Source organism: Fragaria vesca, linkage group LG4 (assembly GCF_000184155.1).
Source record: "Fragaria vesca subsp. vesca linkage group LG4, FraVesHawaii_1.0, whole genome shotgun sequence".
Lineage (NCBI taxonomy): Eukaryota > Viridiplantae > Streptophyta > Magnoliopsida > Rosales > Rosaceae > Fragaria > Fragaria vesca.
In genome coordinates this window covers 17,241,160-17,267,474 of record NC_020494.1, presented here as the reverse complement: position 1 = coordinate 17,267,474, position 26,315 = coordinate 17,241,160, and the positions used below count along the sequence as shown (strand labels likewise).

General features: G+C 38.2%; 6 protein-coding genes and 1 non-coding gene across 8 annotated transcripts; 5 read left to right on the top strand and 2 right to left on the bottom strand.

Annotated features, from left to right (window-relative positions):
• Positions 1-3,058: 3,058 nt before the first annotated feature.
• LOC101310410 (putative G3BP-like protein-like) lies at positions 3,059-5,665 on the bottom strand. Its single transcript, XM_004298320.1, has 8 exons — positions 5,483-5,665; positions 4,917-5,208; positions 4,549-4,823; positions 4,304-4,460; positions 3,997-4,118; positions 3,842-3,907; positions 3,642-3,693; positions 3,059-3,561 (listed from the first exon to the last, which is right to left on the bottom strand). The coding sequence occupies exons 1-8, from the start codon at positions 5,663-5,665 to the stop codon at positions 3,290-3,292; spliced, it is 1,419 nt and encodes a 472-aa protein (XP_004298368.1). The 3' UTR covers positions 3,059-3,289.
• Positions 5,666-7,052: 1,387 nt separating this feature from the next.
• LOC101310118 (asparagine synthetase domain-containing protein 1-like) lies at positions 7,053-10,944 on the top strand. The gene is made up of 14 exons (XM_004298319.1): positions 7,053-7,162; positions 7,252-7,486; positions 7,575-7,714; positions 7,811-7,946; positions 8,039-8,311; positions 8,431-8,528; positions 8,935-9,046; positions 9,182-9,287; positions 9,519-9,612; positions 9,743-9,939; positions 10,017-10,116; positions 10,201-10,317; positions 10,591-10,647; positions 10,846-10,944. The coding sequence occupies exons 1-14, from the start codon at positions 7,070-7,072 to the stop codon at positions 10,942-10,944; spliced, it is 1,857 nt and encodes a 618-aa protein (XP_004298367.1). The 5' UTR covers positions 7,053-7,069.
• Positions 10,945-11,682: 738 nt separating this feature from the next.
• TRNAS-AGA lies at positions 11,683-11,764 on the bottom strand. The gene has a single exon. It is a non-coding gene; the product is annotated as a tRNA-Ser (tRNA).
• Positions 11,765-11,917: 153 nt separating this feature from the next.
• Positions 11,918-15,628, top strand: LOC101309829 (cell division control protein 48 homolog B-like). Its single transcript, XM_004298318.1, has 12 exons — positions 11,918-12,079; positions 12,167-12,211; positions 12,287-12,342; positions 12,430-12,579; positions 12,701-12,805; positions 13,007-13,106; positions 13,287-13,571; positions 13,643-13,812; positions 14,300-14,428; positions 14,589-14,676; positions 14,788-14,865; positions 15,095-15,628. Exons 1-12 carry the CDS (start codon positions 11,918-11,920, stop codon positions 15,386-15,388), a joined length of 1,662 nt encoding a protein of 553 aa, XP_004298366.1. The 3' UTR covers positions 15,389-15,628.
• Positions 15,629-16,219: 591 nt separating this feature from the next.
• On the top strand, positions 16,220-20,617 carry LOC101307880 (ATP-dependent RNA helicase DHX8-like). The gene is made up of 14 exons (XM_004297179.1): positions 16,220-16,415; positions 16,548-16,594; positions 16,704-16,784; positions 16,905-17,121; positions 17,198-17,609; positions 17,761-17,964; positions 18,302-18,462; positions 18,660-18,845; positions 19,006-19,240; positions 19,460-19,656; positions 19,786-19,920; positions 20,101-20,299; positions 20,392-20,422; positions 20,552-20,617. Exons 1-12 carry the CDS (start codon positions 16,330-16,332, stop codon positions 20,282-20,284), a joined length of 2,145 nt encoding a protein of 714 aa, XP_004297227.1. The 5' UTR covers positions 16,220-16,329; the 3' UTR covers positions 20,285-20,299; positions 20,392-20,422; positions 20,552-20,617.
• A 616-nt stretch (positions 20,618-21,233) lies between these two features.
• LOC101307581 (putative methylesterase 13, chloroplastic-like) lies at positions 21,234-23,070 on the top strand. Its single transcript, XM_004297178.1, has 5 exons — positions 21,234-21,713; positions 21,864-22,100; positions 22,188-22,331; positions 22,424-22,555; positions 22,648-23,070. The coding sequence occupies exons 1-5, from the start codon at positions 21,327-21,329 to the stop codon at positions 22,924-22,926; spliced, it is 1,179 nt and encodes a 392-aa protein (XP_004297226.1). The 5' UTR covers positions 21,234-21,326; the 3' UTR covers positions 22,927-23,070.
• Positions 23,071-24,088: 1,018 nt separating this feature from the next.
• LOC101307108 (protein SPIRAL1-like 1-like) lies at positions 24,089-26,136 on the top strand. 2 transcript variants are annotated; one of them, XM_004297177.1, is made up of 3 exons: positions 24,089-24,134; positions 24,953-25,239; positions 25,772-26,136. In XM_004297177.1, the coding sequence occupies exons 2-3, from the start codon at positions 24,967-24,969 to the stop codon at positions 25,853-25,855; spliced, it is 357 nt and encodes a 118-aa protein (XP_004297225.1). In that variant the 5' UTR covers positions 24,089-24,134; positions 24,953-24,966; the 3' UTR covers positions 25,856-26,136. The 2 variants fall into 2 exon arrangements, with proteins under 2 accessions (XP_004297225.1, XP_004297224.1); XM_004297176.1 differs by having other exon boundaries at positions 24,124-25,239.
• The last annotated feature ends 179 nt before the right edge of the window (positions 26,137-26,315 follow it).

Here is a 26,315-nt window from a genome sequence, read left to right as displayed (position 1 = left end):
CAGTAACAGTAATGTCAGTACGTTGTCCTTGTTAGGACACGTGTCCGTGGGAGTATGAAAGGAGGGAGGGGACACCACGTGTCGGTCTAATATGGACAGCGCTGGGGAGACACGTGGGAAGAGCGGTTTGGCCTCGTTAAAAAGCCTCGGCTTGGGTTTTGGTATCTCCAGACTCTCTCTCTCTCTAGTTCCTGTACTCGCGTTTGCTTCTGGTTGCTGTCTCCTTGCTTCGCTGTCGTCTCCAATTATTTGCGTGTACGGTTTACCCCCTGTGAATTCCCAGGTTAAACTGTTAGAGTAAATTTCCAAATGAGCCAAAGGGATTTTATTGATCCATGAGATTTTGAAGAATTAGCATTTTTAACATTGTGAGTCAGTGTAGCTATTGATTTAGGCTTAGTTGGGTATTGCTACGAGAAAACTCAATTTTAAAAAACTCAGTTTTAAATAAGCAACTCATAATCTGTTTTTTAAAATCGTTGTTATTTAGCCTAAAAAGTTATAAATAAACATTTTATGAGGGTTTAGGGTGATTATAAGTGATTTTATGCTCCAAAACTTAATACCAATAATAATAGTTATTTGTGAGCTGTTTGATAAGTTTTGATCAATCATTAATTTTTTATTTTTTATTTTTAGAATTGATAAATCATTAACTAACACGTGAACAAAATGAAAAAATAAAATATAGTTTTTGCTTTAGCAATTTATATTACTAAATTTAGCGATCCATCTTTGCAATAGTTAAACTTAAACTTCTCTTAATCTATTTTCTGAGTTGAGTTTTGCTACATATATTTAGCTAATATTAGAGCATCTTTATCATACTTTTTATATTGGCAACTTAAAATGAGATAGATCAAAGTGACAAAAGTTATAAAATATTTGTCCCGAAAAGCCGTCAAGAGCATCTAAAATTGATAAAAACAGGATAACGTCGATATAGGTGATTTAGAACAAGAAGAACAAGAAAAAACATAATCGAAAATATTACAGCTAAGATGACGCAAACTTTATGTTGATAGGGATAACAACGGTAATGCTGTAATAAAACAACAAATAGGGAGGAAATGGAATTTGTCGAGATTAAATGAACAGTTGCAAACCTTGGGTTTTTTTTTAACAAGAAACCTTGCTTAGTAAATTACATAACATTTTCAGTACACGGCGTGTATTTACACATACATATGTAAATGGTCAAGATTAGATGACATAATATAGAAACATGGGTGGTCAAAACATATGAATTGTTATAAACAGTTAAGATTGCTCCGTATATTTACATGTCGTGCATACAATAATTTTTTAATAAATTAAAGTCACTGTAGTAAAGTAAAAAGCGCGATGGGTAAAACTGTCGAGGTCAACGAGTAAATAGGTAAGAAGTAATCGGCGAGTAGAGAGAGAGTGATGCTCGTGCCTCCAAATGAGAGAGCACGTCATCATGATTAATTTAGAGTAAAGGGTGGGTCCCGGGGGGACAACAAGTTGCATAGAGAAAAGGAGAAAACGAATACGTGGTACATGTCAGATGGAGTTGCAGGTAGCCACGTGTTGTTGAAGTGGGTGTGGGTCCCGTCTACGCTGTACAGCAATCACTAACTGATGACAGCGACTTGTCGTCTATATTTTGATATTTTTAGGGTAAACCCTTCTGGATTTCTTTTTTCTCTTCTTTTCGGTGAAAGGAAATATTTTGTTTTCTATAACACAAGTTGACAACTTGTAGCACTAATTCTACCAGTAACACTCTGAGAAAAAAATAAGCACGGTGATGAAACTTTTTTTTATCACATAGATGATGCAAATGATAACATAAGAAATCTTATATTAGTAATAAGTTATCAAAAATATTATTTATCTAAAGAATATTGAGTGATTACCTCATGAGTTGTTTCAATTGTATTATTTTGGTTATTTGTAAGTGTTAGTTCATTGATATATATAGTTATAATCTCATAACAAACTTCTTGTCTCGACCGTTATTGAAGATGAAAGCCAACAAATTATATGCAATGTTGTGCCTATAGAACCCAATACGAAATTGATCAACCATAATTCTTGAATACGCCTCAAAGCGATGACCATGCCGTTATTGCAACTTTAAAATTTAATTGACATATCCATCATAGCGGCACCAGAAGACTCTAAACGTTAAGTAGTAAATGTCGATGCTAGAGCCAGCCAATGTGGACACCCTTAAGTTAATTTTTATAAAGAATTGTACGTTTAAATATACTATCATGGTTAAATCTTTACATCCACAACACGAGAGAAACGAGAACATATTATGAAGCTACGCTAGATAGGTTTTAGTTAGCGTCATCGACTCTCTTTCTGCTTATGTAGTTATGTACTATGTAGTAGTTATAGTCTACATATTCTCTTAATGAGTGCAAATAATTGGATTTATTCTATGTATTGTGTGTGCAACTACCCCAATTTCATTATATACCTAATAACGACAAATGAAGGATATGTAACGGTTCTTTATGATTTGAGATCATATTATCTAGTGGCTACATTAAAAAACAAATAGAAAAAAAGAAGAAGAGAATAACGAGAACATCTATCTATCGTATCAAATGAACCATGTTATTTATTGTCACTAGATTAAATAGTTAAGTATTTTTGTCTCAAAACATTCCTAGGTCGGGATCTCAGAAATATTAATTTTATGTAAATGGTCATTTTCTCTTGATTTTATTTGTTTGAATGAAAATGATTTTCTCTTAAAAGGCAAAATAAAAAAGGAAGGAGAGAGAAATAGAAATGGTTAGAGAGAGAGAGAGAGAGAGAGAGAGAGAGAGAGAGAAAAGGACAACAAAGAGAAGATCTTGGTAGTATGATCCGCTAAGGCACGTCATTGATGTTGATGGGAATTGAAGATTCTCCGACACATTTGGTCGCCACGTGTCGACTGGACTGTGGCATTCACGATCATGATATTCTGTATCTGATTGATTGTTGAAATATCATATTAATAGGAAATATCATCTGTACAATGCATGCGATGACTGAGCTAAAAAAGAAGGAACTAAAAAAGCAACATTAGGATGAGCAACATTATTACATTAAGATGAACAACTGAAATTTTCTTATAGAAATTATTCCATAGAGAAATAGTGTTACAAAAATTTTGAAATAGAACTTAATGGACGAGAATTGAACTCTATGGTAACTTCAAAACTTGAAATGCCGCTTTCTAAAATATGCCTACAAAAAACACCTAACCTATGCGACCAGGCAATATTTTGTGAATGAGTTTCTAACCAAAATAACCTAATTCTCATGCCTCGGCTAACGGCTTTGCTGTTTGACGAACAACCTTTCCTCCATTCTGATAAGGCCTTTCTGCGTAGCGTCCGCCATTGCCCCTAGCTTGGCCTGAATATTGACCTGATTCACCACGCAAATCGTTTCTCGCATTACCACGGCCTCCACCATAGTTCCCACGGCCTCCTCCTCCACTATAGTTCTCGCGGCCATAGTTCTCTCGACTCCTAAAGTTGTCATTTCGATATCCACCTTTTCCAGCAAACTTTCCTCTATCATTGTTTGCTGCAACGACAAAGATTGTGAGCATATATCAAGTGATGAAACTACTATGGAAGCACATAATTCAAGAATACAAAACTTGCCTCGTCTTTCTTCGATAGATAACAAACGAGAGGCAAAATCAATAGGAGATGCCTGATGCACACAAATGTTAGTTAAATACACTTCAATACAAGGTAGCTAGCGAATACTAATAAACACATTGTCAACCATTACAAGCACAACACATTCCTCTCACAACTTCATTAATAGGAAGCAAAGCAGAACATAAACTAGCTTATACCTTTATTGCACTTTGCATTGAGCTAGCAGATTCAAATTCCACAAATCCAAAGCATGTACCCTGTACCTGTATAGGAGGGTAACACAAATGTGGTCAACAGGAAGAAATCAAGCAGGAGGCTCAATTTGAGACGAATAGAAAAAATTAAATTTAACCTTATTGCTTCTGACTTGAATCCCATCGCGCTTGATGGATCCAAACTGCTTGAAAAGCTTATCCAATTCTTCCACAGTTGCACTCATAGGCAAATTTGCAACAAAAATGGCATGAGCTTTAACTGCAAGATTAAAGGATATATTATATAACTCAGTGAACAACTCATGTATCAGTATCTCCTTTTTTTTTTTTTCCTGATCTTGGGGAAAGGAGGATCTAGGCTGGACCCTCTTTCATCCCTGGAGAAAGAATCAACATTTGACCAATTACCACCAAACAGATATTCAATCAAATAAAAATATTAACCTGCAGGAGCACTGTTCTTTTCCACAGAACTAGCAGTACTATTAGTTCGGGTTAAAGCTTCAGGTGCTACAGATGCAGGGGCAGTCACACGTAGCCGCTCAACAGGTTTAGGCGGGGGTGCTTTGAAGGGAGCTTTATTCACACTCAACGCATTCACCTGAAGAACCATGCAATCATCAGGTGATAAGTTTAAGATTATTGATTGCAAGTTTGCAACTACAGTTAGAGCCAATACAATGACATACAATTGATGCAAAACTCTTCTTTGGAGCATCCGTCTGGATGCTGGAAGAAGCCGAAGAAGCTGCTTCATTGACATGGTTAGTAGCACTCTGTCTTGCATCAACACTTTTCTCAACAACAACATTTTTCTCAGCAACAACACTTTTTTCAGAAATAACATTTTTCTCAGACTCCTCATAATTCTTCAACACATGATTAACTTCATCTCCATTGGCAGTATCAACCTCCACATAAGTTGTTTGACTGGGAATAGGCTCGTCAGAAACAGCGCATAACTCTGAAATAACAATACACAAGAAAATTAACAATGGCAACGAAACGACAATCCACCCGATTCATGTGAACAACAAACATAAGTGCCAAATTGTACCATCATTTGGGTTCAAAGGAACTTTTGGAGTTTCTTCTGCAACATAACCAGCACTGTAATTATTTGTATTATCATCAATGACAAACTTAAACATGTCGTTCAAGACAAAATATCCTCCTGTCTCTTGCGTGGCTAAAAAGAACGTTTGAGTAAACCTTCTCTTCACTTTGTCATTTCCAACTATATTGCCAGTCACTAAAACAATCACTCCATTGGCCAAAGAAAACTGAGAATCTACCGTCAGTATATGAATAGACTGACAGTCCAGCGATAATATCTTCTCATTGATGGCCTGCTCCAAACCAAACATCCAGTCAATCCAACTACTGAATTAAGGTTAACACATAATAACATCCAGCTACAATTAGCTAACATTGGCAAAACAAGTCTATTGAGGTGAAAATCCTGTTTAAGCGTCATCATAAAAAACAACTAATTCAGTAACTAATGATACCAAACTATCATCAAGCCAATGTGACAATGCAATCCTCCTATAAATAGATTAAATCCCTCTTTTACATGTACAAACTTTCATTGTCTATGATATTCATATTTACAGGACTTACTTGTACAGTATCAACTGTTGCCATTGTACCGTCGGCCTCAGGCCGGCTCAAGAGACTGTCTTTGGAGTAAAATTTGTAAACCTCATGCGGGCTTTGATTAAGTATTGTGTAATACTGATGCACAAACGCAGTGCCGACGATCTCTGCGCTTGGGATCGGCGGATCCTCTGTCTGATTTGCCATCTCTACAACATCACAAACAAAAACATAACTAAAACCAAATCAAAACAACAACAATGACTATTAATCAATCCATGCGATTCAGTTGGGTAGTCTTTCATGCCAAATTTGCAATCAATGAACTAAAACACACACAACCAATATCAATCCAAATCCAATATTCTCATTAGTTTCAAACCCAAATCTATCTAACACCCTACAGAACAATAAGAGATGGATCTATACCAAGCTTACGTAACGATAAACCAACATGAAGAGACAATAAAGATCAAATAAAGAGAAACAAAAACCCTACCGGAAAAGTCAATCAAACCAGAGAAGGTTTGAGGAGGAGGAGAGAGCTGCGGGGTGAGATTAAACCGAGAGAGAAAAGTGGGCGATTGTTGAGATTTTATAGCGATTTATTTGGGCCAATTCCTAGTGCGATATATACTCACCGTCTTTAGGTTGGAGTTGGAGGGAATTTTCATATTTCGCGTACGAGGATTTCGCTACGGACGACTCAGATTTGTTTTTACACTCATCCGACGGTCCTGGTCAATTTGTTGTTGCATGCGTGGTGGGCGGGTGTATGCAACGCGCTTGGGTAAAGGCTGCAAATTGGAGCTAAATTAGGTAAAGTTTAAGAAAAATTTGACATGATCTAGGTTTTCCTTTAGAAGAAGGAATTGTCCCTCGTTATTTTGTTTTATGAATAATAATCGATAAATTTATCAATAATAAACACGTTTGTTTTCATTATCTAGAAAGTGAATTATGAAAATCAAGCAATGATCCTCTGTGATGTAACACAATCCCTTAATCATGAAATACAAATTGATCTTGTACCGAAATTACTCATTACATAAATAGGAACAGTAGACACTTAAGACCACCTTACTGCACTTAAATAAACTTAAAATGTGCGCTTGATTTACCTACGTACTTGAGAAAACAAATCACGTTTTCAATTACTTCATACGTCGTTTAGGCACATAATCATAATGGAGTTATTATGAGTACGTATGTATAAGAATGTTTGTAGTGTTCTCTCACTATAGCAATAAACTTAACAAACAAACGTTCATTCCCATCATACCTCGATTAATGCTAGTTGTTGTTATGGATTACTCCTCCGTAACACCAATCAATGAAATTAAATCCATCCATGGCACACGAATTATGTTTATAGGATTGAACGTGCTCATTGAAATTTTCTTCCTCAGATTTTTATCAAGAAAATAAAGACTCAAATTTAGTTAATTTGTTAACAACTTAACATCCACCATTTTGGAGGCAGGTAAATATATTTGCTTGGTAAAATCTCTCAAAGTAAAGAGTAGTCAATACAAGAGTAGAAAGTTGAAAAAAAATAAAACAGAGCTAAAACCCTGAAAGATTCAGGCGCGCATCGCACTCTTGGGAGAGATGTGCGGAATCGCTCTGATCATCTACGGCGTTCGCTTCGACGTATCGTCTCTGCTTCTCGGCACCACACTTCCGGTCACCAACTCCGACCAAGTTAGTCTCTTTATTTCACTTTTCGGTCAACAAAAATCAAATCTTTACTGAACTGTCTCAACCCATTTAACCAAAACCACTCTCTGCAGCTACAGTTCACTACCGCCGACCTCGCCGCCGCTCTGCGACGGCGGGGCCCAGATAGCCTCGGCACCAAGAAGCTTCTTCTTCATTCGTCAGGCTCCAAAGTCGCGTCCTTTATTGATGGAGGAGAGGAGGAGTTACCTTGTATGGACTTTTTTGGCGCCACTTTGCAGCTCAGGGGAGTAAACCCAGTAGCTCAGCCATTGGTGGATTTGAATAAGAATGTTATGGTTTATAATGGTGGGTTTATGTTTATTGGATTTTGGGTGTTTTGTGATTGGTGTTTGTGTGTTGGGTTTTGATTTGATTTGGTGTTTGATATGGAAAGGTGAAATCTTTGGGGGAATTGAGATTGGTGGTGAGGAAAATGATGGTGAAGTTCTTATGAGGTCGCTGGGAGAGTGTGGAGGTTCTGTGCCGAATGTTGTTTCTAGGATCAAGGGACCTTGGGCTCTCATCTATTGGCAGGTAACTTTTGAGTGGTAAGTTTAGATTTAGTGTGTGTGGAAGTTGTTTTCTTGATTGGGATACTGGTTTTGAATTATGTATGTTATTTGTGTTTAGGAAAGTACCAGAACATTATGGTTTGGGAGAGATGCATTTGGTCGCCGGAGTCTGCTTGTTCACTGGCCGACAGTGGAGGACTCCCGGTTTTTGTTATCGTCGGTATCGCCTGTTGCTTCAAATGAGCGTTCTTCTGGTATGCATTTCTGATTTTAATGCCAAATCTTGAACATATGGAATAAAGGACTGTGTATGTTGAGTAATGTCAATGCACTTTCGACTTTGAAGCTGAAAATGGAACTACCAAGCGTGATTTTTGGGAAGAGCTCCCGTGTGGAATATACAGTGTAACCATAGATGCTCCTGATTGTGATGGGTTTTTGGTTGGTGAAGTGAAAAAGCATGAATGGACTAATGCCATGCTAGAAGAACTGATAAAATGGGAGAGAACATCTATTGAACCCAAACCTGAAGAGTTGCATATTTCACATTGCGAGACTGTAAGAGGGCAACCTGAAGAGTTACTTGCTTCAGATGTAATGCCAATGCCATCTAAATCAGGTTACTATCAATACTGTCAATACTATCTTTTAGCTAGCAAAATCTAAAGACTGTAAACTTAATTATGAAGGATTTTGTTTGTGTGTGATTCTTATTTTGCTTTTTGCTTGGTTGACTAGGCAATATACAAGCTTCAATATCAGTGCCAGCAGAGACTGTGCTGATTGCTTTAAGGGAGTCAGTTTTGTGGCGATCTTCACTGCACAGAATTTTTCAGGTCCTGAACTCTTATCCTACTTTCACCTGGTTAACTCTCATCATTCCCTTGCATATCTTTATTGAGTTTCTGCTAGAAAAATCTTATTCACCTTCCAAGTATTTCTTGATTGTAAGCACGTTTGTCTTCATTGCTGATATTTGTGCTAAATGCACCATTTTGTACTGATACTATCAAAACTTTAAAATCTTGTAAATTTGTGGGATGAAAGCACGTAAGCAACCACATCACCTGATGGTCTATCATGTAATTTTGGACCTAATTTTTCTGACATTTCTAAAGATAATTGTATCTATTTTGAACCGTCTTCTAAATTGAAAGGAAACTCTCTTTGTTTTTGCTTTAGCAAGGTAGGTCAAGTGATTTTAGGTTTCAGAATTGATGTTGGACATTTTCTTATATACAGGCAGGTATGGATGATGTGGAAAAGAATCTTGTACCGGTGGCAGTTCTTTTTTCTGGTGGATTGGATTCTATGATAATTGCAGCATTGTTGCATGAGTGCCTAGATCCAAGCTGTAAGTGTTACCGCATAAGCTAGCTCAGTTCGACCCTTTTGCCTTAATTTTCAACATTTTCCTTAGAACTAACTTTACATATTGGATTCTTGTTCAATATAATTGCTGAGTTGATTTTCTAATTTTTCATGGCAGATGAGATTGATCTACTTAATGTGAGCTTTGATGGTCAGTCTGCGCCAGATAGGATCTCTGCCAAGGCAGGAGTAAGCGAACTGAGAAGAATTGCACCTTTAAGAAAGTACTTGTTTAAGAATTTCACCTTTAAAATACCATCTTTATCTTCATTCGATGTTCTGAGGCAACAGATTCTTGGATCTTTGCTTCACGCTTATGCTTAACAAATGTGCAAAGACTTTCTTACCTGCTTTTTATAGAGTTCTTTGTGGTCTTTGACTGTTGGTTAGAGATGTTGATGGTTTTATTCACTTCTTTCTGTTCATGGTCTTTGTTAATGGGAATGGAACTGCAGGTGGAAGCTTGTGGAAATTGATGCTGATTTATCAAATTTGACCTTTGAATCAAAGCGTGTATTGTCTCTCATAAACCCTGCCAACACCTATATGGTACTTGATTTCATTCTACGGCTAACGTTTCTTTACATGCGTCTAATTATTGTTTGAGATACCATAGAGCCTTAATATGTGCCGATTTACAGTTTTCCAAATAGGAATCATAAGTTATTTAGTGTCGCAGGACCTAAATATAGGAATTGCTTTATGGCTGGCAGCTGGTGGTGATGGATGGGTGTATGAGGAAAATAGCAAATATAATGATGAGAATTGTCGAGGTGTTAGATACAAGTCAAATGCTAGGATTGTCCTTGTTGGTTCAGGTGCAGATGAGCAATGTGCTGGCTATGGTAGGCACAGAACAAAATATAGAAGTGGCAGGTATGCAAATGGATTGTAGTCTTGTAGAGTTTTCATTTTTTGGGGGTACTTATTCGGGTGGTCTGATGTGTTACCAGTTGGCTGCGGCTGCATGAGGAAATGAAACTGGATATGCAAAGAATATGGAAAAGAAACCTTGGTAGAGATGATAGATGCATTGCTGACACTGGCAAGGAGGTATTGATAAGAACTGGAGCAAATATCAAGTACTGTTCCCTCGAGTTGTGCTATGTGTAATTTATGTAATTTGTTTTATACCAGGCAAGGTTTCCTTTCTTGGATGAAGATGTTATACGAACTTTATTGGGGATTCCTCTCTGGGAGATTACCAACCTTGATCAACCAAGTGGAATAGGAGATAAGAAGATTCTGAGAGAGGTAATTGCTAAATCCTTTCACTTGAGTTACATAATTGGATCATTAATAAGAACATCACACAAAACACTGATCATTTACTTACTAAGCCAATATTTATCTGGTTATGGTTTTGATAAATGACTATTCTCTTCTCCCTTTCAATTTTTTCAGCTTGATGTCAAAACACTTCTTTTATAGATGTACTTTTGCTCTAAATTTTTACTGAATGAAATGCTTTTATGCTTTTTAATCACGACCAAACACTCATTTCTTTTAATATAATGTGCTATTAAGGTTGCGGAATTGCTTGGTTTACATGAAGCTGCTACTCTGCCTAAACGAGCTATCCAGGTATTAATCTTTATTGTGTATATTCCTTTCTTCCCTACCTGTATCACGAACATGTGATGAAACTGAGCAGCAGCACTTAAAACCTGGTCTAGTACAGGACAATTGATGAATTGAATATCCCACTTAGAACAGTTCAATTGCACTCTTTTTGATAGTTAAGTTGATTCAGTCACTGAATATTCTGTATTTCTGGTTCAGTTTGGTACTAGAATTGCAAGGGAATCCAATAGAAAGAATTTCGGAAGTAACCGTGCAGCAAATCAGGCATCTGCGGGAAGTGCAGTGATTCACAAGTAGTTGGATATGGCTTAGTGGGATTCATGGATGCAAGGCTAGCTAGAAGACATGTTTTACCTCTGTACCTGTATTGTTGATTTGTTGGTTTTGGTCAACTTCAGTCTAAAATGGCTCTCATTTTGTCATTGTCATCTTGGAATGATCTAGAAGTAGATGGAATTAAAACCAACATTGTAGGTCTAATTAGCAATGAAACTATAGCTTTGAGTTGTTCTCGCAGTTGAGTTGAAAGCACAGGGTTCAGATTTTAGTCGATTACACTGACAAGGTTCTAGTGTTACAGACTTACAGGCCACCATATACCAAAAAGGCTAGAAAAACTAAAATGGAACAGTAAAGGGTAATGCGGATAAGCCAGGCTGATTGCTAGCTTTGAATCTTTTAGAGCAATGGCTATTTTCCCTCTTTGTCTCAAACAGCCAATCTTGATCACCATAATCATCAACTACTAAATGAAGTAGAGGCTGAACCCAATTAACAATCAAGGACTGGTGCAATACATCTCCCCCATTGTCACATGTCGACGCCTTTCTATTCCCGGAAGGCGTGTATGGCAAGCACCGAGACATTTTCCGGCAACGCCAAATTTCCCGACTGCTATATAAGCTGTAACCAAAATCCCCAAGATGATAAAACCCTAGGCTTTGGAGATGCATGATGTTAAATAAATAAAAAATACACATGCTAACTTATTGGTAAAAAAGAACAAACAAAACAAAAAAATTGTGACAGACAAAACGTGGTCGGCAGGATTCGAACCTGCGCGGGCAAAGCCCACATGATTTCTAGTCATGCCCGATAACCACTCCGGCACGACCACAAGATGCTTATATGTCTTTATTCCAAGACTTTACACATCAATGACATAGAGAATAATGCTGTTGAGGGCCTTATTGTAATTTGACCGAGCCATCAGTCCTCTATGAACTCCCTCTCCCGCCGTAACCTTTGTTTTTCAGGCGGCGGCCGAGCCATGGAAACCCACAGCTCCTCCATCAACACCGCCACCAACGACGGCGGCGAATGGAGAGCCGAGAAAGCTATAGGCGGCAACGCGGAGGCTCTCCAAGCTCTCAGAGAACTCATCGTCTACCCTCTCCTCTTTTCTCGCCAAGCCAAAAAGCTCGGTCTCAAAGTAAATTCATCACAAATACTCCTTCCTCCTTCCGCACTTCTTTCATTTCACTAATCAATTTCTTCTTCTGGTTTCGATTTTCTTCAGTGGCCTCGGGGTTTGCTTCTCTACGGTCCTCCCGGCACCGGAAAGGTTAGCGAGATTTCCACTTGTTCACTTGTTTTATTATTGTAAAGTAAACACTCACTACCAATTTTCGGTTGCTAGACAAGCTTGGTCCGGGCCGTGGTTCAGGAATGTGGTGCGCATTTGGTCCCAATCAGGTACTGTGATTATTCTTGCCGTTGTTATTATTAGTAACGGTTTTTTGCTTGTTGTATGCTTTAAATTTGTGTTTATTTTTTCCGCAGTCCGCACACTGTTCACAGAGCCTATACAGGAGAGAGTGAGCTGGCACTGCGAGAGGCTTTTGCGGAGGCCGCGTCACATACCTTGTCAGGGAAGCCATCGGTTGTGTTTATAGATGAAATTGATGCACTCTGTCCTCGCCGTGATTCTAGGTATGGTGTACATACCAGCATTGCCCATTTTCATTCTTGTATCTTTTGGTTACATATTTGATTACTTGATTACTTGCTGGATGTGAGTTAACTGGTTGGAGTTGTTTTGTTTCAATTGCAGAAGAGAGCAAGATGTTCGTATAGCTGCTCAACTACGTTTACTGATGGAGTCAAAGTCTTCATCAACATCTGTACCACAAGTTGTCGTTGTTGCCTCCACTAATAGGTATTAAATTGTCCCTGGAAATTGATGTTTTATTTCATCATGGTTTTGAACTTTTTGATACTCCACCATTGTAAAGTTTTAGGCATCCTGTTCATCTGTTAGGCAATTCAGTATGTTTTCTCATGTACGACCATTCAGTTTGATCCTATATGATTTCATATTATATTCTAATGTGTGTATACCTTGTGTCTGTTTATAAAGAGTGGAGGCAGTAGACCCAGCACTAAGAAGGTCTGGGCGTTTTGATGCTGAAATTGAAGTTACTACACCTACTGAAGACGAACGTTTTCAAATTCTCAAGGTGAGTGACTTTCACCAAGCTTTAATGGGACATGCAATTACTTTTTCATTAATGTGAAGCAACTTTGTCTCATTTTTCCTTTCCAAAAATCTGATTCTGTTCAGCTAGTTCAATAAAATGTTAAAAACGGGAAGAGATGAGGGTGTAAGATATAATCCATATCTATGTACATCATTTCAGCTCTACACAAGAAAGGTTTCGTTGGATCCTGATGTTGACCTACGAGCCTTAGCTGCAAAATGCAATGGATTTGCCGGGGCTGACCTGGAAGCTTTATGTCGTGAGGCTGCCATGTCTGCGATGAGGAGGTATCAAGATGCAGACAAAGATGCTGATTTGCTAAGCTTAGCAAAAGAAGACTGGGATAATGCAAAGTCTGTGGTTAATGCAAGTATAACAAGAGGTGTCACAGTGGAAATCCCCAAAGTGACATGGGAAGATATTGGAGGCTTGAAAGATTTAAAGGTCAGTACATTCTTGTGTTCATCTCCTCCATGAGGTCCATGGTACTAATTCATTGCCTTTGTCACTGACAGATAAAGCTCCAGCAAGCTGTTGAGTGGCCTATTAAATATTCTGCGGAGTTCTCAAGGCTGGGAATATCTCCTATACGTGGAATTCTTCTTTATGGTCCACCAGGATGTTCAAAAACCACCCTTGCTAAAGCTGCTGCAAATGCTGCCCAAGCTTCTTTTTTTTCTTTGAGGTATGAACTTCCTGTATAGTCTTCAAGAGGGAAATGTAAACAGGATTTGTGAAATTCATGATACTTATATACAATACTGTATATGGGGTTTGCTCCGAATCTGCATTCTGTTTGTTGCAATTCCTCCAAGTCTTTGGGCTGAAGGCTTTGGAGGCCATTTTGTGATATTGTCCTTTTATTAGAAACTATTCATGATTATTTAGTTCAAACTTTCTATTATAAGTTTTGAACTGATCGCGACGACACTGAAACGTTAATTTTGAGGGGGTTGAGGTGACAACAGCAAGACTTTCTCTACTATGTCTGACATATTACTTGCAAAACCCAAAATTATTTCCTAGCTGACAAAAAAAAAAAAAAAAATTAGTGTCAAACCTTAAACTTCTCAGATGCTAGTTGGTCAAATTTTCTTACTTGTACAATGATAATTAGTCGTGTTGATGAACTAAAAGAATTGCATGCATGAATTTCATAAACTTTGTATCAGTGGTGCAGAATTGTTTTCAATGTATGTTGGAGAGGGTGAAGCTCTGCTGCGCAATACCTTTCGGAGAGCTCGCCTTGCAGCACCCAGCATAATATTCTTTGATGAGGCCGATGTTGTTGCAGCCAAACGGTTAGTATGCTGCAATCATCTAATTGTTTTCTTTATAGGAAACCTCTAATATGATGTGATGTATCTGGAAATTTTCACTTTAATCTAATAACAAATTCCTTAATAAACTCTCACACTACTCATACAAGTTCCATAACTTATGGCTCTCCTAAAATCGCAGGGGTGGGAGTTCAAGCAACAGCAGCACTGTTGGAGAGAGGCTTCTATCTACTTTGCTTACTGAAATGGATGGTTTGGAAGAGGCTAAGGTGACCATTACATACCATGTAGTCGTATTATTCTTCAAGTGATAAATCAGAGATGAGATAATGCAACTGTAGTTCGTATGGTTATAAAATGTATTCTCATTTTTTCTTTAGGGAGTTTTTGTCTTGGCTGCTACAAATCGTCCTCATGCAATTGATGCTGCATTAGTTCGACCGGGACGCTTTGATTTGGTAAGTAGTTTCTGTCACATCACTCGCATGATTTCCATGTTATTCAATTGTTTCCTATATTCTTGAAACTTGGTATTCTCATATGATATCAAAAGAGGTAATGATATATTTCTGAAGTTGTTCGCTTTTGGAAGTTCCAAATTGGTCGATCTGAAAATGAAAAGAAACAATATGTGGTTTGGTTTTAGGAAGTTCTGTTAACTCTTGTGTGTTCCATATGGAATTCTAGGTGCTCTTTGTACAACCACCGGATTTAGAAGGTCGGAAGCAGATCCTTAGTGTACTCACTCGTGAGATAAAATTAGGAGATGACGTTGATCTCAAACGAATAGCAGAAGAAACGGAGCACTTCACTGGAGCTGAGCTGAAGGGTCTGTGCAAGGAAGCCGGAATAGTAGCTCTGAGAGAAGACATATGTGCCAGTGTTGTGTGTCATCGTCATTTCCAGACTGCAAAGGACTCTTTGAAGCCAGCATTGACCAAAGCAGATGTCGACTCATATAGGGCTTTTGCCGCTGCGTGAAATCAAATGGCAAGCATAACGAAGTACATACAGATCAAACCCAACACTAGCATATACTAGCCAGTACCTGAGAATGTACTTAGAAGTGTACCATTCTTTCACTCATTGTTAGCTTGTTGGAACCCCAAATTATTTACACACTTCCTAATTTTGATGTGAGTGCCAAGATTTGAATCATTTATCTTTGAATCTGTCAAACGAAAATCACAAAAAGTTTATGAGAGCCAATTTTTTGAGGATAAATATAGATCAACTCTGGATTTATGGAATAAGAAATGTGAACCAGTGTGTTGCAGTCCATCTTGCCGGTGGAGTTCAATGAGTTCAAATCTTATTGCCATCATCAGTTCATCACTAGTTCTTGAAAAATCTAACTAGTGTGAGTGAGCAAGTCAAAGTCAAAGTCGTGGAGTTGACCGGTGCAAATTTCATTAACATTATATGTAAGGTAAAAGAAAATTGCTTTTCTGTGGAGCTCAAGTAGTTACAATTTCATTGTGATCGCAGATCATGAGTAGTTTTTAAAAATCAAACCTAGTGAGTGATTTGTGAAAGTTATTGGTTCAAATTTCACTGACATCGTGGAAAAATAAAAGAAATCGAAAAAGAAAAAATAACAATAAGTGAGGGCAATAATGTAAATCCAGAATTAGTTTATTAGGAGCTGGCATATAACAGTGTCTCCTAATAACTAACCCTAACTCTCTCCCGCGCCACCACAATTTGCAGACTTCCCGTTTAGCCCCTATACCCCTTATTCTCCCTCTTCTTCCAATTCGGTTCTGCAACTCCTATCTTTTCGTTACACTATTACCAGCTCCACCGCTTCTTCTTCAATCTCTCACAAACCTCGCTTCGCCTATCTCCTCCTAACCAGCCGTCTTTGAATTCCTAGCTCGCCGCCACCGCCTCCGCCTTAGAAGTGGTCACTCTATGTTCCAATGGCTCACGGACGGCTCAACAACTCCGCCAACGGCCAAAAACGCAGCTTCTCCGACGAGAATCGTAAACCCGACGACTTCGCCAAGTAAGCTTATTACACAGCTCGTATTAGCTTCTGCTTTGGTTTGGTTTGGTTGCTCAGATAGTCTGTGGAAATCAGGTTTTTGATTTCTGATTCGATCGGATTGAAATTGAAATTGTGCGATTTTGATTTCAGGAAGCAGAAGCTTACGCAGCACAGGAAGTCTCTGCCGATCGCTTCTGGTATGAGAGCTGAGCTTGATTCGTTGAAACTTTCATACTATATGTTAGTGGTTTGTGTTTATATTTGAAATTTGTGAGTAATGGTGGTGTTTGTTATTTGTGATTTTAGTTGAGAAGCGTCTCGTAGAGGAGGTACGAAAGCATGACACTTTGATTATTGTTGGTGAAACCGGAAGCGGAAAAACAACGCGTATGGTTCTTAATGTTATGTCTTATGTGATTTGTTTATGCTGCATTGTGAATGCAGAATTATATCTCTTTGTATCAATAGCTCTCGACTTGATTGTGTTTCCGTGATGTTTGTATGTAGAATTACCGCAGTTTTTGTACAATGCTGGATTTTGTGGGTATGGGAAAGTCATTGGGGTGACTCAACCTAGGCGTGTGGCTGCTATGACTGTGGCAAAGCGGGTGGCTGAGGAATGCGGTGTTGCTTTGGGTGAAAAGGTTGGTTATTCTGTGAGATTTGATGATGTGACCTCTAGTTCAACGAGGATCAAGTATATGACAGATGGATTGCTACTGAGGTAAATTCTTATACAGTATCTTTGCCATCCTAATTTGCTGGTATTAAAACTGATACAATGTTCGGTGTACTTATAGGGAAGCATTATTGGATCCATATCTATCTAAGTATTCAGTTGTCATTGTCGATGAAGCTCACGAGAGAACTGTCCAGACTGATGTCTTACTCGGCTTGCTTAAAAATGTACAAAATGCAAGGGCAAAAGTTGTGAATAACCACCTAGATACAAAAAACAAGAAAACAAGTAATGACATGCAGTTGGATAAAGAAAATGGTTCCCAGACTTTTAGTTTCTTGAAGCAATGCCAAGGAAAGAATCCATTGAAGTTAATTATCATGTCTGCTAGTTTGGATGCACGAATTTTCTCCGAGTACTTTGGTGGTGCAAGAGCTGTTCACATCCAAGGTCGACAATTTCCTGTCGATATATATTATACTCATCATAATGTACAAGATTATCTAGATGCAGCGTTAACTGCCATATTTCAGGTATTTAGTTGCCTTTGTTGGTTTCTCTGTCAAGCAATGCTTGTTTCTTAAGCTTTTCAATTCATCCCCCGTCAGTTCTCGATTTAGACCTGTAATGCTGCTCTCTAAAGGTGATCATGTTCTTATATATGTCTTATCTCTGTGCTGTTAGATTCATATGGAGGAGGACCCTGGTGATGTACTTGTATTTTTGACTGGTCAAGAAGAAATTGAATCTGTACAGAGACTTGTCAAAGAGAGACTTAAACAGTTACCTGAAACAAGTCAAAAACTAGTAGCTGTTCCTATATTCTCATCTCTTCCATCAGAACAGCAAATGCAAGTGTTTGCACCAGCTCCTGATGGATTTCGTAAGGTAACCTAACAAATATTCATTAACTCGAGCATTTAAAGTGTGCTAATAGGTAGCATTCGGATATATTGGAACTGTTGACATAATAAATTGTCTATTGCCACCCCAAAAAATATTCATCTGTCCCCTTCTAATTTTTTGCTACAATTTGAGCCATATATAAATTCATATCGAAGTGACATAGTTTTCGCCCTCAAAAGAATACCAATTGCCTTGGGTTCTTAAAGAAAGAAAAAGAAAAAAGAAAGTTCAAGTTGCTTTACCTATTTAGAAAGCATTGTCAAATAGTTAGAAGTTGATTATAATTTGGGTCCTCTCTAATTGTTACATTGTTCATTAGGTAATATTGGCAACGAATATCGCTGAGACATCTGTCACAATACCTGGAATCAAGTATGTTATAGATCCTGGGTTCGTAAAAGCACGTACCTATGATCCGAATAAAGGGTTATCAAGTTTGAATGTTATTCCAATTTCAAAAGCGCAGGCTCTTCAGAGGAGGTATGCAATACTGGGGATCTAACAAGTTGTACTCTTATAACTACAAATCTCAATAAGGATAATAGAATTATCAAGTTTAAGTTTTTAAAACTATTTAGATTTCTTAGGAATCCCATTCTGTAATTAGAGAGTAGCATACATTATTAGATAATTGTTCTTCCACTTTAGTTGATAACTTCTGTAATCCCCTTTGGCAGTGGGCGTGCAGGGAGAGAGAGATCAGGGAAGTGCTTCCGCCTCTACCCAGAAAATCAATTTGAGAAACTTGAGGATTCAACAAAGCCAGAGATCAAGCGGTGCGACCTCGCTAGTATAATTCTGCAACTTAAGGTTCTGGGCGTTGATGATGTCATTGGGTTCGACTTCATAGATAAACCTTCAAGGTGAATTGTGGGATTCCTTTTGTCTCTTTTTATATTCCTTTTGAACTGGGTGCTTTAATGCATTTTTGTCAAGTAATTAGTTCCTCTAGCAAGTATTTGTTTTTGTTATTTATATTGTTATCAAACTTACGATACATGAATCTGTTACACTTTTGATCAGGTCGGCTATTGTCAAATCACTGGAGCAATTGTATGTGCTAGGTGCTTTAACAGATGAGTGCAAACTGTCAGAAGTTGGACGTCAAATGGCAAGCCTTCCGCTAGACCCTATTTACTCAAAAGCTCTAATCCGAGCAAGTGAAACTGAATTCAATTGCCTTGAAGAGATGTTGATAACTGTTGCAATGCTCTCAGTCGAGTCTATATTTTTCGCTCCCCGTGAGAAATTAAACGAGGTACTTATTTATGGTTTGTTACTTATATGGTTTCCTTTACTGTTCTCATAGAGAATATAGATAGAAAGTAAAATGGAAATAACTTGGTAGCTTATTTGTCATGTATATACCTCTATTATACTACCACAAAAATACACATACATTTCCTCCCTCCTACTTTTCTCGTACACACTGCTATGTTTATACCTCTATTATAATGTATTTCTTCTTGTTGACCAGGCCAGAATTGCCATGAAGTGCTTTGCAAGTCCAGATGGGGACCACCTCACTTTGGTTAATGTATATCGAGCGTTTAGTGAGTTCTCAGAGAAGAGATCAGATCTCAGTAAAGAGAAACATGAAAAAAGTATCAGGAAATGGTGCAAGGACAATTTCATTAATAGTCGCTCCCTGAAGCATGCTCGTGACATACATAGGTTGGCTACTTACTTGCGGATCTCACACTAGACTTGTTGACACCCTTTACACAATATGTATCCTTGACTCCTTGTTAATGTTGTTCATGCAAATTTGTTCCTCTAAATTTTTTGGCTGTTCTGCTGCAGCCAAATCCGAGGAAATGTTGAACAAATGGGTCTTCATGTAGCTTCCTGCGGGGATGACATGCTTCCGTTTCGAAGATGTCTTGCTGCCTCTTTCTTCCTCAATGCAGCATTAAAACAGCCTGAGGGAACATACAGGTCTTACACTTTGACATGTTTTGAATTTCTTTTGGCGGGGTTCTCTAGGTTCAGAATTTGTACCATTTTAGTAGGACACCCTCAAGTAAGGATGTTTTCAACAGATCTCAGTTGTAGGTCACAAGGTTCTACATTGTTGATATGTTTATCGTTATGCTTATTATGAATTCTCTGTGACAGGGCTTTAGCAAATGGTCAGGTGGTTCGGATCCATCCTTCGTCTGTGTTGTTCCATGAGAAACCAGAGTGTGTAGTATTTAATGAATTAGTCGAAACTAATCATAAATACATCCGCAACACAACTAGAATCGATTATTTGTGGTTACATGAGCTTGCTCCTCATTTCTATGCCATGCAGAATTGAATCTAGTGCCAAGAGGTATGCTTGTTTGATCATTCTTAATTTAATAATTTTCACTTATCCACTGCATAATTTGTCCTCTAGTTCTAATCCTGTTTTCCTCTACACAGGTCTTGGATCGATTTGAGCTTTTATTACAAGGTACACGCAAGCATTGCCAGACATTTCCACCTGATCAACTTGGTCGACAGCTCTACTGTAACTCTCTAACTTCAGTGTTTGATTCCTGACCTGCAACAAAGAGACTGATGACTGGGTTGTTTGACTCAGATTTTGGCTTGGGTAACGTTTTTGTAATGTTGAATGCAACTCTTTGATAGTTGCTCGGAATGCGAACTGTGATCGTGAATCAGTGATGCCACTTCGGTGGTCCACCTGTTATATACTGAAGAGCCATAGCAGATTTCTGAAGAGCTTCTCTTAGCAGCGATACACACAACTAGGAGGGGCCGAGTAATCTCTACACTGATTTATCCAATTACAGAAGTAATTTTCGATGTATATTTGCTCAAAACTGGTTCAATATTCGGCCGACATCCATATATTTATAAACTGAAGTAGGTCAATGACCTATTCAGAAAGGAAACAGAGATGATGCATAGAGTATTGACTCTAGTTTTGCAATCATGGAAATTGTAATACTAGCCCCGCCATTTTTGAAGGGCATTTCTCTGCTGATTTTAAAACCATTTACATACTCGCCCGTGCTTTTTAACTTCTTCTTTCTCTCATTTTCCACGTTAAACCTGGGTCAAAGAAATTAAACAAAGAAGAATTGTAGCTCTTGTTTTGTACAAGTGCAATGTCGGTATGCATGAGCTTTCATTGAAGACGACAAAGTCTCACCCAGTCCTTTTCTCAACTGGTAACAACAAACTGGGTCAAACTTTGTGTGTTTCCTCTGTCTCATCATAAGCTTACCATTCCAACTTCCAACTCCCAAGTCATACATTTGGTGCATTATTCTAAGCCCCCAAAGAATACTACTAGTTTTGAGCCTGCAGAATTCTTGAGGCTCTCTCATTCTCTGACATTGCAGGCCAAAATGGGGAACTCAATGACATGCTTCTCCCCAGCACCAACGAAGCTGAGCACCAACTTGTCAAGAAGACCCTCCAAGAGGTCACCCTACTCTTCACCTTTCTTTGGCTCCTCAGCCAGTACTAGAAGAACAAAGGGCTCCCCCAAAAAGGTACAGACCCTTGAAGATGATCTGATCCTTCAGCAACAAGCTATCGAGGCAGTTCTGCTGTTCCAGAACCACCAGAAGAACAATGGTTCATTACCGCAGACCTTCAACCGCTCCACCTCCGTGGTGTTTCCGGCTCCTTCTGGACCAAAGAAGAATCAGGGCTTTACTAAAAGCTCCAGCTCCAGGCAGCCTTTGGGTTCTGATACTCTCTTTCAGCCTCTTGAGCTTGTTGACAAGCAGGTTTGACTTGCCTGCTTCTCTATTTTTTGTGGAGTGGTTCATTCATCTTAAAACAATGATATAGTTTGTTCTGTTATTCAATCAAAACTAAAATTATGGTGACAACTACGTACCACGAATTTTGGTTTAATTGTTCAATTTTCTTAACAGGATGTGAAGATTGAAGGTCTGGAAACGAATCATTTCGTACTTGTTCATGGAGGTGGGTTTGGTGCTTGGTGCTGGTATAAAACAATGACACTTCTGGAAGAAAGTGGGTTCAAAGTTGATGCAGTCGACTTAACTGGTTCTGGAATCCACTCATTCGATACAAACAGCATTACTAGTCTTGCACAATACGTGAAGCCACTTACTGAAATCCTTGAAAATCTAGACGAGGGCAAAAAGGTTTGTGCTCTAGTTTCCATTCGTTCTTCGTTATGTAATGACATAGCTTCCTTGTCGTGTAAGCTAAATTACAATGATAAAATGCAGGTCATTTTGGCTGGACATGATTTTGGTGGTACGTGTATCTCATATGCAATGGAGTTGTTTCCGTCTAAAATTGCAAAGGCCATCTTCATATCTGCAGCAATGTTAACCAGTGGGCAGAGTACTCTTAATCTGTTTGCTCAACAGGTATACATGTCCTTCATTCACACGATACTATAATGAGACTCATTGCTTTGATGTAGTATTTACCCAGATTTCTCTTTTTGATGATGATGCAGACAAGCTCGAATGATCTGATGCGACAGGCTCAGGTATTCTTGTATGCAAATGGGAAGGATCAGCCTCCTACAGCTATTGGTCTCGGCAAAAAATTTACTGAAGACTTGTTGTTCAATCAAAGTCCAGCAAAGGTAATGTGACATGATTATACAAACTAACAGCAACTTTTCTGATTAAAATTTCACTTTTACTAAAGCTGTTAGTACTGTTGCTTCTAAACCAGGATGTTGCATTAGCATCAGTATCAATGAGGCCAATCCCTTTTGCACCAGTCACTGAGAAGCTCTCTCTTTCTGACAAGAATTACGGATCTGTTAGGCGGTTTTTCATAGTCACACAAGAAGATCATGCCATAAGTGTTGCACTACAGGAGGCAATGTTAGAATCAAATCCGCCGGAACAGTTTTATCGACTAAAAGGCTCTGATCATGCACCTTTTTTCTCAAGGCCTCAGGCTTTGCATAGGATATTAGTAGAGATATCCCAGGTTCCACCTATCTGAGTTGAGCTTCAATTACTTACCAGATACATATAGCAATTTTATAGTCCAGCACGTAAAAGGCTTCATTGTACGTATATACCAGTATAGAGTCTTAATTAAGGCATCAAAGTTTATATAAAATGTGTTTACTCTCGATTGTCACACAATTTGGTATGTTATGTTATCACTCACTAATAGTCTAAATTAGATGTCGCATAAAGTGGGTATAACCAAACACTCAAGAAATTGGGTATGCTGAAAGTATAAACTATAAAGTGGATTAATCTTCTGAAAATCTAAACAACAACACTCAATCTTGGCAAGTCTGAATAAGAATATGCCAGCAGCAGGGGGTTTACACCAAATGCCTCAGTGGCATAATGTTCTTTCTCATTCAATTAGAAGAATACAAAGTACCACAGATTATTGGTGGGGGTTTGGTTGGGGCTCTTATGATGTATATGGCATGTCTATAGCTGCAGTTGAACATATGGGGAATTTTTTTAATTTTTTTTGTTAGGTATTACAACTTTGTGAGTTGAACTCACAACCTTCCACTTATTAAAGAAATACTATGCCGTTAGACCAAACGGTACAAAGCAAATAAAAAAAAGAAATTGATACAAAACATATATATATTATATTTTGAGAATAAAAACTTTCATTGATGTTAGATCACATAGATACATCAATGTTAAGTACATCAGACAACCATTGTGGTCCGTCTTCTAACCAAACTGTTGTCAAAACATGCGCGGCCTGTTCCATATATACAAAACATATATACGAACTACATAATTTGTGTGATTTTCATTTTTCACTTTAGTTTTATTATTGGTGGGGTTTGGTTGGGCCTCTTTTTATTAAATAAATTGCATTATCCTATCCTGTTAGTAAAAGATATGCTTTATTTACTCATTCACAGTTGCACTTTCATAATTGTTTGTTTTATTCGTTCACTTAATAGAAGCATTTTCTCTACCACGCTACCTAACGGCTAGATTCTTCTGACCGACATTAACAGAGTTCGACTCTCGTCATTTTCTCGAAAAATAACAAAAAGAAAGAAAAAGAAATTTCAATAATTCAAACAAAGAAATAATAATTAATTAAATGGAAGTTTAATAAAGCAGTAGAGCACACAGTAGAGAGCTCAAGGCTCAGTCTTTAACTCTCTCTCTTTCTGCTCACAGCTTTCTCTTCGCAAATCTCATCTCAACCACCGCCAGGTACGCCACCTCTACCCCTAGATCTCCTTCTCTTCTCTCTCCGATTTGCTTTCCGGCGACTCAAGCTCTCAATTTCCGTTCTTGTAATTCCACTGTGGTTGGTTTGATGCTTTTCTTTGCTCTTGTAACTGGATTTTGTGGCCAGTTATGATCAGCTTACTCTAGTGGTAGATCTGTGTGTTGATTTGTGTTAGTGAGTGATTGAGAAGTTTCTGCTGCTATTGATTTGATCTGTTGCTTAAATTCTGTGCAATTTGTGAATTTATGGATGAAATTGTTTGCATGTAGAGCCTAATCTGTATGAAATGATCCACTAGGTTTTGAATGAGTTAAGTTTTGAATGGAATTGGAAGGTTTAGTTGTTCTGGTTTCGAAAATTAGGTTCATTTTTTGGGTTGTGTTTGGTGGAGGACCGAAACAGTAGAGGTATTGGCTTTAAATTTGTGTATATGGCTATAATGTGTACTTCAGATTCGAAAAACAAAGCTAGTTTTCGTAATCGATTATGGTAGTAGGAAAGAAAAACGGCACTTTCTTCGTGCCGCAGAAACATTTAGGTAAGAGCTACCTTGCCCGCCAGTTGATTATGAAGATTTTAAGATTCATGTTTACTCTTGGATTTACTGTTAATGGTTTGTTTGTTTTTTTGCTTTTATGTTGATTAAGCATTACAAGAGTTACATATCTTATTGATTAAGTGCTACATTGAGGGAGGGTCTTTTCTATTGCTATGTACATGATGGTGTATTTGAAGCGTAGCATGGACAATTTTGTTTATTTTCCTAAATATGCATTCCAAGCATTTCTGCTTGTAACAGATTCGTTGAAGAATATGGGTCGTGGAGTCAGCAGCGGTGGGGGTCAGAGTTCCTTGGACTATCTTTTTGGGAGTGGAGAGGCTCCAAAGCCAAGAACAAACAATGTCCAAGCTGCCCCAAAGGAAGTGCAGGCTGTGAATGAACCTACTCCCAAACCAACGGCTTCTCCTCCCCCTCCCAAACCTGAACCAGTAGATATCACCAAGCAGATTCCTGCTGGTATCCATAGTACTTCTACAAATAACTACTTGCGTGCAGATGGCCAAAACACTGGAAACTTCATTACGGTATATTTTCCTAACCTTGTCTTATTCTATGTTCCTCAAAATGCCACACCTTTTTTTCTTCTATCCGTGTTCTCTTGTCTTTTTCAATTTCATTCATAGGGATATAACAAGCATGTAGAAGCGGTTCTTGATTGATAATGTAACAAGCTTCTCAAAGGTTCTTCCTCAGAGGGAAATTAGTAAAATTTTATCTTGCAAAATTTCTCGTCCTCATGACATCTTACTTTTAACAGTTTCCCTCAACCTTCCTCACCCCATCCGGCCCTCTCTCCCTCCATCTAGAGTAGCAGATAGTCTGGTGAATGGAATATCTAGGTATTCAGTGCAGTGTAGATTTGAAATGCAATCTCTTAAGTCGCCTTATTAGAGTAATCTTAATGTGTTGGCTATTTCTATCATAATAAGTACTTTTACAGTCGATTCTTAAACTGGAGTCTGGTTATTCTTATTCCCTTGCCTCTTAATTGTCTTCATGCCCTAAAACTATGTTATGTGTCATAATGACGTTCATATTCATTTCCTTCCCATGCAGGATCGACCCTCTACTAAGGTCCACTCTGCCCCAGGTGGTGGATCTTCTTTGGGTTATCTCTTTGGTGGACCAGCTGGAAACTGAGTGCCTTCATATTGTTGATTTTTGTGGAACATTTACAATCAGGATGGGGAATGTTTTCATCCTTTACATAAACAATGAAAACTTTATGAATCATGAGATGTAATATAGGTGTTGTGATTGTTGGGATTATTCAATCAGGAGTGCTCTATTTTAGATGCTTAAACATCTGATTTGGATTTCTTTGTCATGGACAAAGCAGTTCTCTCGGTGCATGTGTGATGTTTTCTGTAATTTTCAAAGCAGTGCTATATTTTGCCAACGGTTCATATCTTTTAGCCATCTATACTTGTACTTTCTTCTTTATTGCTTCTCTGTTGGATAGAATGTTGGATAGAATGTGATTCGGAGTTGGGACCAACCAAGGTTAATCCTGGCTCTCCAACCTCCAGCTTCTTGCCGCTCGAAGCTTTTGTTGTTTTGGTCCAAAGCTTTCTTGTCATTCACAGTCGCTTAATTTTTG